The sequence below is a fragment of the Octopus bimaculoides genome, chromosome 20, assembly GCF_046866305.1.
Source record: "Octopus bimaculoides isolate indiv1 chromosome 20, ASM4686630v1, whole genome shotgun sequence".
Lineage (NCBI taxonomy): Eukaryota > Metazoa > Mollusca > Cephalopoda > Octopoda > Octopodidae > Octopus > Octopus bimaculoides.
Window position 1 is genome coordinate 9177253 of NC_142947.1, and position 17441 is coordinate 9194693.

General features: G+C 34.7%; 1 protein-coding gene across 10 annotated transcripts in view; it reads left to right on the top strand.

Moving 5' to 3' along the window:
• The window catches only part of LOC106874759 (protein sax-3), a 248887-nt gene that overhangs the window by 207175 nt on the left and 24271 nt on the right, over nucleotides 1-17441 (top strand). For 4 of the 10 annotated variants that reach the window (XM_052974948.2, XM_052974946.2, XM_052974949.2 and 1 more), the window contains 3 exons: nucleotides 3876-4034; nucleotides 8835-8900; nucleotides 10817-10959. In XM_052974948.2, coding sequence (XP_052830908.2) covers nucleotides 3876-4034; nucleotides 8835-8900; nucleotides 10817-10959 — 368 coding nt within the window. The remainder of the gene's footprint in view (nucleotides 1-3875; nucleotides 4035-8834; nucleotides 8901-10816; nucleotides 10960-17441) is intronic. The other 6 variants (XM_089337975.1, XM_089337971.1, XM_052974947.2 and 3 more) reach the window with 3 other exon arrangements.

Genomic DNA, 17441 nt, shown 5'->3' on the forward strand with positions numbered 1-17441 from the left:
ATTTATTTCCCTTGTCAATAATTTGATTTCCGTTAAACAAAAAACTTTGTTAACTAAGCTAACAATGTTTTAGTTTTATACCATTCAGTTGTGTTTTTTGTTGTCGTTTTTGTATGCTGTTTGTTATGTTCCTGTCTGTGCGTGCACACACATGCATACTCAAGTGTGTGTGCGTGTATGTACGTTTTAAGCTTAATCCCATTTCTCCAGATTAGAATTTATTTTAGATAAGAGTAAATGAAAAATAATAATAATAATACTGAATTGTTCCAGTTAATAGGCCAATCATTTTTATTTTTCATTTTTTTTTTAATACTAAAAAATATTAAAAAAGAAATAAAAAAAGTAAATGAAAATAAAATTAAGTCAGAATTGTAATTACTCTTCTCCCTTTTGCTGCTGGGGCGGGGGATCTGGGATAGGGTGGCTAGTTGCAAATTTTCTACATTTGTGCATTCCGTTGGAGAAAATGTTTACACAGCTGGAACCCATTTCGTCAGCCAGGCAGACTAGACTAAGACAAGCAGTCTTATTGTGCTGCTTAGCCCTGGTACCATACAATATAGAATTTGTTGTAGTAGTAGTAGTAGTAGTGATGGTGGTGGTGAAGGCGTATGGCCTAGTGGTTGCACTCACAGTTGCAAGGTTGTGGTTTCAATTCCTGAACCAGGCAGTGTGTTGTGTTCTTGAGCTAAGCACTTCATTTCATGTTGCTCTGCAGTCACTTCAACATCTCATGGTGGCACACCATGCACACCTGCCGCCTTTACAGGCACAGGTAATGACGATTTATTTGATGGAGAGATTGAGCTAATGTGCAGCAGAACTATTTCGATCACTGTAAACAAATCATCTGTGCAGGTTATTCAACAAAAAGTTTGAATGACTTTGCAAAGACTCCCTCATTCAATGGTAATGGTAACAGTCACTGTGGTGTTGGTATGAGGATGGTGGATGACAGTGAGATCAAACAAAAGCTGAGCCCTATTTAGTTGACCTTTTATATTATGAGTTCAAATTCTGCCATATTTTACCTTTCGTTCACCTCCTGCCATATTTTACCTTTCGTTCACCTCCTGCCTCAGGTTGATTGCACCTGTTATTTATTCATTGAGAATTAAAATTCTTAAATTAAATTATGCTAATTTCATGAATTTAACTTTCATCTCTTTGATTAAGTTTTATGCATTACCAAAAGCGTTATTGATGTTTGTTTAGTTTTTTTTTTTATGATTTGAAAAAGAAAGAAAAAAAAAATATGAAGCATGAAATATAATCTTGAAAATATCAAAAAGTTATTGTATTCTGATAAATAGCATAAAAGAATTGTGTGTGTGTGGTTCTTATGCTGTTGTCTTACATGTTCGAAGATTGCAACATTCACCGAACAGCAGGGAAACTTCTCAGATGAAATAAATAAATAAAAACAAAATGAAATCAAAAAATAAAAAGGAAAGGAAAAAATCAATTGTTTTCTTTATAAGTAACCCATCTGTAATAACCTACTCCCTGTTGTTTATGATAATTAAGCAATTATCTAGAGAAATCCTGTTATGTTGACAACACACATTTGCAACACTCTTGTCTTTACTTTCTCATTTAGAATGTGGCAGGCATTCTGTGTTTGTTATTACAGTATAGCAGTGTTGTCTTTCTTCTTGTCTTAGTCTGAACTGACATTATTGGGTAAAATCAGATTAATAATCGATAGATAGATAGTATGTAGATCAGATATTTGTATATGTTAGAAAGACATTCAATTCTGCCTGTAGTTGTCTCTTGTTTTTGTTGTTTAGCCCCAGGTTAGTCAGACCTGATTGAACAGACTTATGATAATCAAAGGTGTTCCAGTTCTCGCAACGACTGTACTGTTCTTTGTTTTTATGTAGGTTAGCATTACATTGTCTTATGCGACAGGAGTTGTTTTTTTTAGGCAATAAGATAGTAGATGTTATTTCTTACATGTAGGGCAACAATATAGCAGCGCTTAATAATCTTGGTGTTGCTTGCTTAACTTACAATGGCACTCCATCGGTTACGATGACAAGAGTTCCAGTTGAACCAATCAGCAGAACATCCTGCTTGTGAATTTAACATGCAAGTGGCTGAGCACTCCACAGACATGCGTACCCTTAATGTAGTTCCGAGGGAGATTCAACATGACACAGAATGTGACAAGGCTGGCCCTTTTGACCTCCGGGTACTATTCATTTTTGACCTCCGGGTACTATTCATTTTTGTCAACCGAGTGCACTGGAACAACAGGAAATAAAGCGTCTTGCTCAAGGACACAGCACACCACCAGGAATCGAACTCACAACCTTACAGTCATGATCCAAGCACCCTAGCCACTAAGCCACGCATTTGCACTTAACTTACAGTAGAATCCCAGTAAAAGACTATCTGAATGAAAACCAGATTTCCCTAGTAACAAGAGTAGTACATGATGCAAGCCTGTATTTTCTGAGTGCCTGTGTTAAATGCTTTATTACTATAGTGCCCTACTGCCTTCAATTTTAATGAATAGCTGGATATACAAGGTTAATCCAATATTTGCAATACTCACAAGATCAAATATACTTTTAAGTTATACAAATTACAATAATCAAATTTAATGGCAGTGGTGAATGGGCTAGCTTACTTCATTTTTGTTGAATATTAATTAATAGGCTTGCCATTCTGTTTCTTTATTTCAAGCCATTATACTCATCATAAAACAGCAAGCTTGATAATTATCATTCTCGTAAATAAGATCGGTTGAATGAATCGGGTTATTATTGATATTATGTAGACACAGTAAATGCCAACCATCTCTGTTATATCAAATTGGGATTTTGAAACAAGCCAGAAACATTTCATTGTGTACAGCTTCTCCTTTAAAAATGTATGCCATTAAGCCAAACCGATAACGTTTTCAATATTAGAACACAAAAAGAAATTTACATTGTATTAAGGTCTATGGTGTATCAGGACAGAATATTTAACATGTGTACCTTTTAGTTGCTTAAGTAACAATGCCATGGATTAGAGAATTCACTTAACGTTGTAGCATTTAAGCTTTGTGATGCTTTGTTTTTTTTGTCTTTTTTTTCTGGTTTGGTTTAAAACAAAATCAAGATGAAGGGAGGAAATAAGCTTAACATTTGACAGAGAAATCTGAATGCTAAAGGATTGAAACATATGGGAGACCCAACCGTACATGTTGGACCCAGGGTGATTTGGGGGGAGGAGTATGCCTCTTATATGGCCACCAAATACATATGGTAAATACGGATACTTTAAAAACTGGTGGAGGTTGCTTTTTGTTTTCTTTGCATATATGTGTGTCTAAGAATCAGAGATGATCTCAGGCAGGTTATATAAAGTATGTGTATGGGATAAAGTGGGGGGGGGGTTGTTTCAGTTTTTCTCACCATCACATTTTTCTTAGCAATACAGTTTCTCTCCTCTCCTTCATTTTTCACTTTCTCCTCTTTTTTTTCTTCCGTACATCTTTCAGTTCACTTGCACATTTTTCTGTTCCTTTTTTTGCATGTTGATGTGCCTTTTCTCAATTTTGGAATGTGCATGTTGCTAATTCACTTTTGGTTTCACCTGCATTGTGCCTTTCTTTTTCACTTGAGCCATTTTTCTTTTTCTCAGAATTTTTAGCTGCCACATTTTTCTCTCCTTCTTTTGGAAACTTCTGCACAAGACTATGCAAATTTTTTTAATTTACTTTTTTATTCTGTGCAGGTCTTTCTTTCTCTGTCATCAATATTTTTTATTCGTATCACTAGCTTATGTTTCTTGGTTTAAGTAGCAATAAATTATTAACCAAAAAAAAAAAAAAAAAAGGGCAGGCAATGATGATGTTGATGTTGCAATCCTTCTAGATGGTCCGTATGGAAATGCAAATGGCTACATTGAGAACAAACACAACACTTCCAGTGAACACACCGATGAGCTGCCGCCTTACACTGACAATGACATAGCTCATGAACTGTCCGATGAGTCTGACCCCGAGAAACCCTATGACACCTACAGGAATGATAGTGAGTACAGATATAATAATATTATTACAAGTCATCACCTGCATGGTTGGGACAACTATGTCTTCTTACCAAAAATTCCCACAATTTCTCTCACTCTCTCTTTTTTTACTTCTGTTTCTTTGTTTTTGTTTTGTTTTCCCTCCTTCATGGAGTTGCTGTGTTTTTTTTTGTTTTTTTATTTCTAATTCTTTATGATTCCTGGATTAAGTTTTTCCTGGTTTTGATAGAGAATCTCTTTAGATATTATCTCTATCTTCTTACACTTTCTTTCTTATAAACCTCACTCACTCCAAGTCACATCAGCACATATTCTATGTCACAATTGCTGAGTTTCCATTGGGTATCCCTGTCTCTATCACCATTGTCCTCTTCATATACCACTCTGACATCATAATGAACCAAAAAAAATTAATCACTCTTTTTCTTGCTCTATTTAATGAAAACATCATCACTGAACCAAAGTCATATCAATGCACATTCTGTCATAATTTAGTTCTCAATCGGGTATTTAAAATCTATTTTATCTTGAACTAGACACCTTGCATTATAACACATGCACACACATACATCATTGTCTCTGTCACCAGTCTCTGCCGTTACCATTCTGCCTATTTTTGACATTATTTGTTATGACAAGACTCACCTGAATCATATCATAACTTTGAGCCCTCAGTTGGATATCTCAATTTTAAAGCCTTTGTTATCAGGAGCTAGTTCACCTCATATATATTCAAAAAGGGGATAAAAATCTTTTACAAGAATTTTATCAGGAAGCCAGTGTGTAAAAAAAAAATTCATAAGGGAAATTTCTATTCCTGAGAATATAATTATTCGTTTATATTTACATAAGGGGCATTACTACAGAATAATGCCACACACTGGACTTCCCAAAATAAACACATTTTCCTCGCATTCGGTACTAAATGTGTTTATTTTGGGAAGTCCAGTGTGTGGCATTATTCTGTAGTAATGCCCCTTATGTAAATATATATATATATATATATATATATATATAAAAGAAAATGAGATGACAAAGGAATAAGTGATTATCTTATGGACTTGATTAGCTTACAGCTGTTTCTGCATGTTAATTCAGCCATTATTATAGCCTCTATGTGGTCACTCATCCTGCTAGATATAGCAGTCAACTACCCCATTAGTTCACACAGCTTACTATCATAAAGAAGGATAAAAGTCAAAAAGGGAATGTTTTTGGTCTAGGGTTAAACAACATAAACAAATCAACGAATCGAAATGCACACACACACACATGAGAGGGAGACAGGAAGAAAGAAAAGAATAAAAGAAATTAGGGGTTGGCTATGTCCACCATGCATAATAACTTCTGGAAGAGATAGGAATCACATCTCTCCTATAAGCACCAGCTCGTTTTACATCTTTCAGGCAATCTGTTTATTTCTCTTACGCTGTATCAGATCTGCACACTGTCACACTCCTACATTGTTGCACCTTTGCATGCAGCTGCCAATTTTACACTTCATTGATCACGGTATCTGTGAAGACATTGTTCTTAATTTACAGGGATGGTCATGAACTGAATTAATATAAACACACACACACAGTACACATTTGAGCATACCTGCATGCACACACACACACACACACACACACATTCATTAAAGCTTTGTTCTGTTTCCCACATGACACATGATCTATATACATGTTTGTGTGTGTGTATTTATAATAAAGTGTATATGTGTGCATATACACCCTTACTTAAAATGAGGTGTTAATGCAGGTATATATATCTATATGCATAATATATATGAATGTATCTATATATATCATGTGTATATATATATATATATATATATATATACATATATATACTCTTTACTCTCTTTTACTTGTTTCAGTCATTTGACAATGTTTAACAAAAACATCTTTAAATGACGGTCTGACCGTCTGCCAAGCAAATGGGAAGCAGTAATTGAAGTAGTTGTATGCTGTCAACTTAACGTGACAGTCCCATGAAGGGAATAATACTACTGTTGTTTAGACCTAGGAAGCTGCACCGCTTCCTGTCAAGGAATGTGTCATGGCCGACAGGAAGCAATGCAGTATTGATGAGAAAAAGATCAGCATAACTGAACATGCTAACCTATACAATCAATATTATTTCTTAGAATTTCAAAACATGAATCCTTCAAATTTTTTTTTTTTATTCATTATTATATATTTCAATGGGGTAATGTTGGAGTTGGAGAGAAGGGATAAAATAAAATTAAAACTTGAATAGTCTTGAACAAGAATTGCACCATGGCATCAGTTTTAACTTATTGGCTGAATGAAATATCTCAGCTTTCGTGAGAAACTGGGAAAGATATTTTGCACAGTTCAAAACAGAGCCATTGGATCTTCAGACTCACTCTCACTCACTCACTCAGAGTTGAGAAGAACGAGGGAGAAATTCCCCCTAAATGGGGATCAGAATTTCAGTATTTCAGGTAAACACTCTTTCTCTTCTATGCATGCAGGTAATATTATTCCTTGTTTAAGGCAGCAAGCTGCCAGAAACGTTAACATGCCGGATGAAATGCTTAGCAGTATTTAGTCTGTCTTTGTGTTTTGAGTTCAAATTCCTCCAAGGTCGACTTTGCCTTTCAGCCTTTCGGGTTCGATAAATTAAGTACCAGTTTCATACTGGGTCGATCTAATCGACTGGCTCTCCTCTCCCCAAAACGTCAGGCCTTGTGCCAAGAGATTATTCCTTGTTTAGGTATGTTCTTCTTTTGGAAGAAGCTGGTAGTTTGTTAGTTTTGTATTTTGCTTCATTTTACTAACATTTTACTAACTGAAACAAATCCTGCCTGACATTTTATTCCTGTTGCACAAGGTTTTTGTTTTTTTTTGTTTTTGTGTTTTTGTTACATGTTTTTTTTTTTTTTATCCTTCTGCAATTCTACCCTTACGTTTGTTTGCTCCACCGCTTAACTTGATGGTCTTAAAGAGCTAATCAGTCAGTCAGTCGCTATAACACTTTAATTAATTTCCCCTCCTCACACTCTGGAAGCATGAGAGAATACAAGGATAGAAAATGTCAGCAAATGATATTAATTGTTGTTGTTGTTAATCCTCTTGTATTCCTTTACTTGTTTCACTCATTAGACTGCGGCCATGCTAGGGCATCACCTTGAAGAAATTTTAGTTGAATGAATCAATCCCAGTACTTATTTTTTGTATCTGTTTGTTTATTATTTTTATTTTTGGAAGTCTGGCACTTATTTTATCAATCTCTTTTGCCTAACTGCTAATGTACAAGGATGTAAACACACCAACACCAGCTGTGATGGGGGGGGGGGGGCAAACACAGTCCACACAGTTTACAAGCATTCATATCATATCTTCAGGTTGAGGATAACTTGATAGCGTCCTTCCTTCCTCTTGTCGGTCTTTGTAGGCCTTGAGAAAAAACGGTCAAAGAGCAATGCTCTCTTTCTCACCTCTGGCGAGCAAAATATGTATAAAAAGAAAAGAAAAAAATACACAATAAAAACGCAGTATTTTGAGTTTTCTGAATATTCTTGGTCAGTTTCTTTGGTTTAACTTATTCTCTTCATCACCATTTAACGTTTATTTCCCCCATGCTGGTGTAGATTGGACAGTTTGACAGGGGCTGGCAAGCCTGGGGACTGTGTAAAGCTCCACTATGTGCGTTGTCATGGTTTCTGTAGCTAGATGTCCTTCCTAATACCAACCACTTTACAGGAGTGTACTTGGATGCTTTTGATGTAGCACTGACACCCATGAAGGTCACTAAGTAACTCACATGACAAGACTCTTCGACTGAAGTGGGGAGGGGGGGATTGAGGGAGCTGACTGTGCCAGGTGATGAGAGATTTCTTGTAAGCTTTTTTTTTTTATTGTTAGTTCCTGTTGTTATATGAAGAATTAATTACATATATCGGGTGATGGGCATCTCTTGACCGTTTCAGTATTTTCCTCTCGTGCATGTACAGGGACACTAGCAGTCAAGTTTGTTGTAAACTGTTGCCCAGTGAACCATATGGTTAAATATGTTCAAACTTAATTAAAGTTTGTGTGTGTTGCATGTCTAAGGTGAAACAAATTATATCTTCCGTCTCACTGTCAATAACTAATGTTTCTCAATTAGTTGTTGTTGACTGGTCTGGTTAGCAAAAACATCATCTTTGTTAACAGCCAAATTCTGGACTCTTTTTCTAATTTACTGCTCATTCTCCTCAAATATTTCATTCAAATCCATCCAGCGGTTCCAATTTGTCCTTTAAGACAGTAGGGTGCAATTTGAGGGGAATTTGACTGCTATTTCCAGCAGATCTGGCTACCATATGAAGGCTCTCTATTCATTGATCTGAATTTATATTGTTCTTGTTAAAATTATCAAACCCCTGAGTTAACTTAGCTTTCCATTCTTTTATTTCATTTTTTTCAGACGTAGTGTACTTTGGATTACATTAATGTAATTTAAGACAGACTTAACTGCTATTTTTAACAGATTGAGCAACTACATAGAGGCTTCCTTGTTGGCTCATTGTAATTTGAGTTGTTTAACCCTAGCTTAACCCTGACCAAGCAAATCTTTCCTCTGAATGTTTTTCCGCTGTTGTAATCCTTTTGTTTAAGACTGTAGAATGTGATTTGAAGGAGACCATTCCCTCTTTTTGTCCAAATACACCCAAACTTTAAAGCTGCTTTTCTAACAAAACTTCATAGATGGTTCTCTGCAATTGTTTAGCAATACTTGTTCACTCTTTCTCCATTTCCAATTTGGCATGCTGTTGTGTATCTTTTTTCCAGACCTTAATCACGACGTCCCTCCCTCTTATTCTGATGCTTGTAGAAGTCCAGCCGAAAAATCTAGAGGTAGGCATGCTCTTTTGATGGTATCATTGTCAATACAATAAAAGCAGAGAAACACCAAAACCATCCCTATTAGGATTTAATGGCCCTTGTTTCACTGATTAACCCCCTCTACAGCACACTTCAATAATGAAGTGTTTATATATATATATATATATATATATATATATATACACTTTTATTTTTTTACAGATGACAGAAATTAAGCATGGCATGTTATAATTGCTTTATTTTTTTTTAAACAGTCTATGATACATAAATATACCTCACTTATGCATGGTCTTGGTTTCAAGAGCATTTTCCTGCATGATGGTTGGTGGGTTGTGCGTTTTTGCATTCCTAAATGAGATAATGGATAAATATTTTTTAAAAATGACCTGAACAAAAGTTTTTTTTTTTTTTTTAACTTGCTGAGTCTGAAGGAAGAGATAGTTTCTATGAGCTTTGCAGGCTCTTTGTGACAGATGAGACTGATACCACTAACATTTCGTTTAAACCAGTGGTTCTCAACCATTTTTTTTTTTTTTGCCTATGTACCACTTTTGATTCCTATTTTTCTCTGGTGGACTCCCATATCCATTCAATGTTTAAAAATATTCTATTAAATTTTTATAATTGAATATCATTAGGAATTGTATAAAATATTTTGTGTATTGTAGAAGTGTAAGCAATTTATTGCAGATAAACTTTAAACAAAGTCTTACATGGACCCTGGTTGAGAATCATTGATTTAAATTGTTACAAGTTAAACACTTCTAAGAAAAACACAGGTGGGAGGAGGGGAAGATTCAAAGACATTACATTTCTGGAGGATTGGACATGGTGTTTAGTATTGGATAGAATATGGGTGGTGGGGAAAAGACGTACGAGTCAGGATTGGCTGAGTAGAGGTGGTACAAGATCAACAAGATGCAAGGGGCAGAGCTCATTATAGTAACAAAAAAAAAAAAAAGCAGTGATAGGAAATGGCATCCCTATTCACTAGAGACAGTTGTGTTGGTGAATAATTTTATGCAACTCAGTTGAGAGTCCTTCTCTAGATATATATATATATTCTTTTGTTGTGTATATAAACAAATTGACTGCTTTTTCCTCTGGGATAAAATGAAGGTGACGTAGACACCTCTGATGAAAACTCAAGGTTTGAAAATCAATTAAGGCTGTTATGGAATATACGAGAATTTATTATTAATCACAACAATTGTTTCATTGTGATTAACCATAAATTCTCATATATTCCAGCTTTCATTTACCAGTAAGCTACTAGGTGTAAACCATTCATTTTATTATCCATTGATTAATAAATATATATTTTTTACTTCTTTGTAAAAAAACATTTTCATTCTCCCTCTTCTTGAAAATTTGCTATGCAATGAAAGCTGGTTAGAAATCTTTATTAAAATATGCTTCCAGTTTAGCATTCTGCCTTATTATTTTTCATTTTCCTATTATTTCTCCACGTGCAGTTAACACAACCCCACCATTTACTGACACATATATATATACATATATATATATATATATATATATATATATTAATCAAAGTGTACAGTATTATATATCCATTGCAGCCAATCTTACGAATCAGTTGCACACTAGGGGTTCAATGGAGTGTTAGTTAATGGCCCAGTTATGTAACCCAGCAATCTTCAGAGGTAGCCATTATGGAATGAAATATGGTGATAAATACATGTGTGTGTGTGTGTGTGTGTATATATATATATATATATATATATATATATATATATACACACACACATACATATATTTATATACACACGTGTGTATATAGATACAAAGATGAAAATTTTGTTACACAGTGGTCGACAGAGATGCTGAGTGTAAATGTGTGAATCAATAATACTATGGCATAAAGTGGCACGCTAAATGCTAATGAGATCTTTCTTTTGTCTTTGCAGATCTTACGTTCTATAGTCACCCTCAGTCTCCAACCAGGAACATGAATTTCATCAGTCTCAACCCTGACGGTCTGCCACGGGATACCAGCACCAGTGGACGCGAAAGTGGCTACTCCACACCAGACTCTTCACGACCTAAAAAGGTTATTTATGAAGTCATTGTATGATGTCATTTCACCTGCATCCACTGATGGTCATCCTCACTGTACCGTAACCGTACTGGCTGATGATATATTGTTCGTTGAACACCCCCACTATCTTCCAAAATTCTTCACCTCTCCAGATGTTGTTTGGCCTCCATTACTATTGTCCTTTCCCCCCCTTTCTACCTATTTATTATTTTTTTTTTTTTTAATGCATCGATTTCCTACAACTTTCACTCTCTTCACTTCTTTCCTGTTGTATACACCATGTGATACTTGAAGCAACCAATCAAATTCTGTAAAATTTAGATGTGGGAATGCAACCAGTATGGAAGATTGCTGTTGTATTATATTATTATTATGCATGTCAGAATTGTTGTCTATGGATGGTTTAGAGATGAAGACGAGGGGGCCTTAGAGAAAGCTAATCATTATTAGTATTATTATTATTATCATTAAGGTGAAGAGCTGGCAGTATCATTAGCATGCCAGGCAAAATGCTTAGTGGCATTTCATCCATCCTTATGCTCTGAGTTCAAATCCCTCTAAGGTCGACATTGCCTTTTATCCTTTCGAGGTCAATAAATTAAGTACCAGTGTTTCACTGGGGTCAATATAATCAACTAGCCCCCTTCTAAAATTTCAGGCCTTGTGCCTTTAGTAGAAAGGATTATTATCATTATTACTAAGGCAGCGAGCTAGCAGAATCATTAGCACGGCAGGCAAAACACTTAGCTGCATGTTCTGAGTTCAAATCCTGCCGAGGTCGACTTTGCCTTTCATCCTTTCAGGGTTGATAAAATAAGTACCAGATGAGCACTGGAGTTGATGTAATTGACTCAGCCCGTTCCCCATAACTGCTGGCCTTGTGCCAACATTTGAAACCATTACTACTACTACTACTACTGTGATTGTTACATTAGCCATTTCATCTCCTGTAAAACATCCCCCTGCTGCTACTACTACTACTACTACCACCAGTGCTGCTTAAAATGACTAAAAGTGAAGAAGACATTAATGATTCCATTCTCTCATTTCCTACCATTCATTCTAGCACCAAACACAAATACATCTTTGAATTATAAAGTCTACCAATTATAAAGGAGATAATGCGTTTAGGTTTCGAAATTAACTTTTTGACTCTAAGAAATTTTCCTCCCGTTCCCCCTCTATCCATCTCACTTTAGCATGGTTCACTTCTTTTGTCGTCATAACATCTTCTGACATGTTTTTTTAAAATTATTTTTTTATTGTTCCTTGCAAAACAGGAGAGTTCACATTACTGTCTTATAATACAATACAAAAAAAAAAAAGATAAATCAATCAATTCTCTCTGACCACTTTCACTACCATCATCATCACAGCTGGTCTCCAGCCATCCAGTTTAAAAAAAAAAAAAATTTCTATAGATATTCTAATGGATTTTTAAAAATTCAAATGACCTACTTAACTGCTGTAAAAAAGCAATGAACATTCTATTAGGTAGCATCCTTACATTAATAGCATCAATATACTGCTGTATCTAACAAAGAAATTCAACAGATAGCATTCCTATGTTAACTGTATACTGCTGATATAAGAAACTAGGTTCTTGTTTCCCTGTATTCCCTATCTTTCCACCAACACCATCTTGTTCCTCAACTACTTTTCTGTTCTCAAGCTTTTCCATATCATCTTCACTCTTTACCGTTTCTCTTAAACTTATTTTCGTGGGTTTTTTTTTTGTTTCTTAAATCATAAAAATTCTTTATTTAACCTTACAGCCGCTTTAATCACAATCCCCTTTTCCGTCCCCTCTGCTCGGTTATCTCTATCCAACCTGAATAGTCCTTTCTGATGGACTTTAGTTGCAAAGGATGTAACCATTTTGAATAACTTAATTAATTACTAAAGTGAAAACAAAACAAAAATTCTATTTAAATGTTGGTAGAAAACAACAGTCAAAGTAATGTTAAATTTTATTTTCTCTGATAGGGGGAGTGAGTTCAATTTTACTGTAAACTCTGCACCCCACCTTTGCTTTTTTGTTACACCAAGCTAATAATTAAAAAAGTATTGGTTTAATGGTGGATGGGGAGTTGGTATAGTATTTTGTACAGCTTCAAGACTAGCCCCATCCAAACTCTAAAGCTGGAGAGTGATACACACACATATAAAACAATCAGTTATTTTTATCATCATCATTTACTTGATCCCTGGTTGAATGGTTCATAGTTTCAATAGAAATGAAGAAGAAACCCACCTTTTTAACATTTTTGTGGACTGGATTACTGTGCATAATTGATCTCAAAAAGATGTAATGGCTTCTTGAGTAGAATGCAGGTTCGGTATGTGAAAACCAAATTTTCATTTTTTTTTTTCTTTTTCTTATATATATATATTTTATTTTACACCATACACACCCAGACCCAATTTTGCCTTATGCTCCCCGCCCACCCCTTCTAACAATATGGTTTGATAAAATTACTTTAGAATTTTTTTTTTTTTTTAAATCACACACACACACACAGTACAACAATTTTGGAATTTTAAAAGAATAGCCAAACATTAATGTAGATATTGTCTTTGAAAAACAAGGGTCTAAAGTCATTCCAATATCTTATCAAAGAATAAACAGTATTGATTGGGAAGTTTAGAAGGCATTGATTATGGGGGTTCACCATTATGCAGGTACATCACTGATGTTCTCGTATCCTTGGTTACAAAGCCTTGACGGATTAACCATCTGTGGTCATGTAATAATAATAATTTATCAGAACACCTCTAACCTACTTAATTATACCACACAATTTACATACTGAAACACCACGGTTCATTTTTCAACTGTTCAACTTTATCTTGGACCCTTATGAATTAGTGCCACTGATGCTCTCAATTCTCTTAACTATGGCTGTTACAAATAAGGGTAACTGAAAGTTAAATAAGCAAGGGGTCTATCAAAATTTTAGTATCACCACTAAAAAAGTGCAGAATAAGTAAATGCAAGTTCACACAACAATTGTGTCGTGCAGGGAACTAGACTGCAATTTTAACTTACCCGTCACAATTTATCTGGATTCAAACACACAATGCTACAGTAGTCATGCAGTGAATTAGTCTGGTAGCTGTGGAAATATCATGGGGATTTCCACCTCGTAATTTATCCAGATTGAAAGAGGTGTCAGACCGTCATTTGCCAGAAAATCAATGGTGTACCTGTATTTTTGATCAGATTTATTTATGAAAACCTTAACTGCAAATTAATTATTATTATTACATTTACTCTTTATGGTATATGCTATCTGCTGTGCCATGTGACATGAAAGTGCCTCAAATAATAATTGTCTAGATGTGAATTGGGTTCTGTTGAGCAACAGACATTATTCAAAGTTTCTTTTAATTAAGTGTTAAATTTATGTAGAATACTTAATTTGTCAAGTGTTTAATTGCCGTTGGATAAGTTAATTTATAAAATAATATGGATTTAGGATTTTAACTCATTTTGTTGGGAATTTTAAAAATATCTTTTACCTATATTACAGGTCACATTAATGCAGGAGAACGATCAGATATTTTACAATATTTAAAAAACACCAAACATCTATAGAAAATATTACCCTTAAGTGTCCTTCCATTCTACTATAAAGAACATACCACACACACACACACACATATATGTAGTCAAATGGATAATGGCACAAACAGCAATTTCAGATTTTTAAAAGTTCTTTTTCTAAAATACATTTTCTTTGGCTATTTATCTACCTGCTGGAATTACTGTTTTGTAAAGTACATTAGAATATGATTTGCTCTGCATTACACATGCTAAATTATTAATGATGCTCTTATTTTCTGTAATATATATATATACACACACACATACACAGCCCAAAACTTAGAATACAATTCATAGAGCAAGATATAAAGCTCTTGGTGAGTTGAGGTAAAGCAGACAGGCTTACTCAGCAACTCAGGTTTGGTTCCTAGTTTGGGGCCCCTTAATGCCCTTGAGAAAGGCATAATAAAAGTTGTTAGACAATCTTAATTCCCTTCCTGTTCTTGTGCTTAAAATTAAGGTATCATTATTACCAATACTTTATATAAGTTGTGACAAACAAGAAATCCATTTCATAATCAGTTCACAAGTCCAAAAAGAGAAAATTAATTAATTAACAAAAAGAAGCTCCCAAAGCAGATTCATGATTATAAAGAACCAGAAGAGGAAAAAAAGAAGATGCTGACTGAATTATTTTTGTGTATATTTTGAGTACTAAAAGAGGAATGCTTATTTTGATAGCATTTGAGCCTTCATACCTGTTCAGGGGATAGGAACAAGATAATACTTTACCACCAACATGACACAAACATGGACATATCGGGCCTTATTTTTCACCCCTATCCCTCTACCTGTAAATATTCACTCAACCATATCCCCCACCACCACCCCTCCGACTCAAGTAGGTGAAATAGTTTTTTGTTCCTTAACCCTAAGCTCCCCCTTTATCTTTGTATATAATAAATAACATTGGCTAGAAATTACGTAGATGACTTTGGAATTATTTTGAATGTAAGCTTCCTGTTGTTTTTAATTCTTTTGTCATTGTGATTGTGCCAAGTGCTATGTAGTTGCAGTAAGCTCTTCTTAGCAAAGCGAAGCAATTTTTTTGGTTTTGATTTTGGTTCTCAGTTGGAATTAAGAACTGACTTTCATTGCTAAACTAATGACCTTGAGAAAGGCATGCAGATTATGACCTCACATGTCTGTCTATCAATCAGCCTGTCTAACACATATTTATGAATTAGAATTATAAAGTGTCTATTTAGGCAATGAAAACATTGTCGTTACTAACGAGGAGAACTTTCAGATTCAGGCAGCGAAACAAGTCCGTCTCTTTATAACCTAACTTTACAACAGCTTTAAAGTGATGCAGGGTAGTCTAAAAACTGAACAGCCTCATATGTATCTATACAGAATTTCAGAGGAAACTTTAGTTTTTCAGTTTATTTTAATCATCGCAGCCAAGCCATTATTGGTTAGTAAAAATGAAGATGACATTTCTGTTTCAAAACCATTTTCTCTTAGTTACAGAAAAACAAAAAGCAAAGAAGCTTTTTGGGCAAATTGTCAACAAACTCTTTAGTGACAAATAGATAACTTCTTAATTCAATCATTAACCTCGATGCGATGTTAATCTTTTAATTTTGATTACCTAAGGGGGAAAATATCTCTGCCCACCTCTCTTAGCTGTCAATCAACATCTCATGGTTTACCCTTTTGAATATAAGCTTGTCTGAGACATTTATGCCATGCAAATGCTTTCTGCTGCATCTAACTTTAGCAATGTTGTGTCAAGTTGACTGTGTTATTCAAAATGGCTTTTGTAGGTTATTTATTTTATCTCATTCTCATTGAAAATGGTCCTAAAATCCTAACAGAGTTATTTGTTATTTAGGTTAATTCTATTAAAGACAGTTTACAGGTCTTGACTTTCTATTTCATAATCTACAACTTTCTGAAAAAGAAGCAATTTTTGCTCATTTTAGAACTGTTGTGTGACTCAAAAAATAACAAGGATTTTAGTTAGATTGAAAGCAAGAAGAGTTTCTAAACTGTTTTTGGGTTTTGCTTTAATGACTGGGTAAATTCATCTCTTATTATTATAATTATTATTAAAGTCAAAATTAAAAGAAGAGTGCCATTGTTATCTAGTGAACAAACCACCGCTTCATAGTTTCCTCGCTCACTCGATGGAGAAGGGATCGGGATGTCGCTGAGTGGTGGTTAGTTCACTAGATAACAATAGCACTCTTCTTTCAATTTTGACTATATCTTCAGGAGGAGTTACCTCAATCATCCTTTTTATATAATTATTATTATGTAGGCGAGCTGGCAGAATCGTTAGCACTCTGGGCAAAGTGCTTAATAGTATTTCATCTGTCAATAAATTAAGTACCAGTGAACCACTGGGGTTAATGTAATCAACTTGTCCCCTCCCTCAAAATTTCAGGCCTTGTACCTATAGTAGAAAGGATTATTATTATATTCATTAAAATAGTTATTTGTCTAGATCCAGATGTTTTGCAAGAAAAGAAGAGAAAATGGTTCAGAAGCCAGGTGAAACCAAACAAATAGCAATTTTCAGAATGAATTCAAAGTTTAGTCAACATACACCGAAAAGTTCTTTTTAAAATAGTTCAAGGAGTCAGTCCAAAACTTTCCAAAGTCATTTCAAATTTATTATGTTGCAAGGCAAGAAAAATAACACAAACATTTTCCTGTTATGTAGTGTGTGTGTGTGTATGTTATAAAACCATCTTACTGTAATTGGTTTTTGTAGTATTTTGCTCAAGATTTTCCTGTCTCTCTCTCTCTGATTTTTTTCCCACCTCATGCCATTTGTGGCCACAGGCTCAATTTCTACGTTGCACCTACACCCATTCCACATAGACAGACAGACATATGAATAAAAGCTTTAACAGTGCTCAACATTGACTGCTATAAC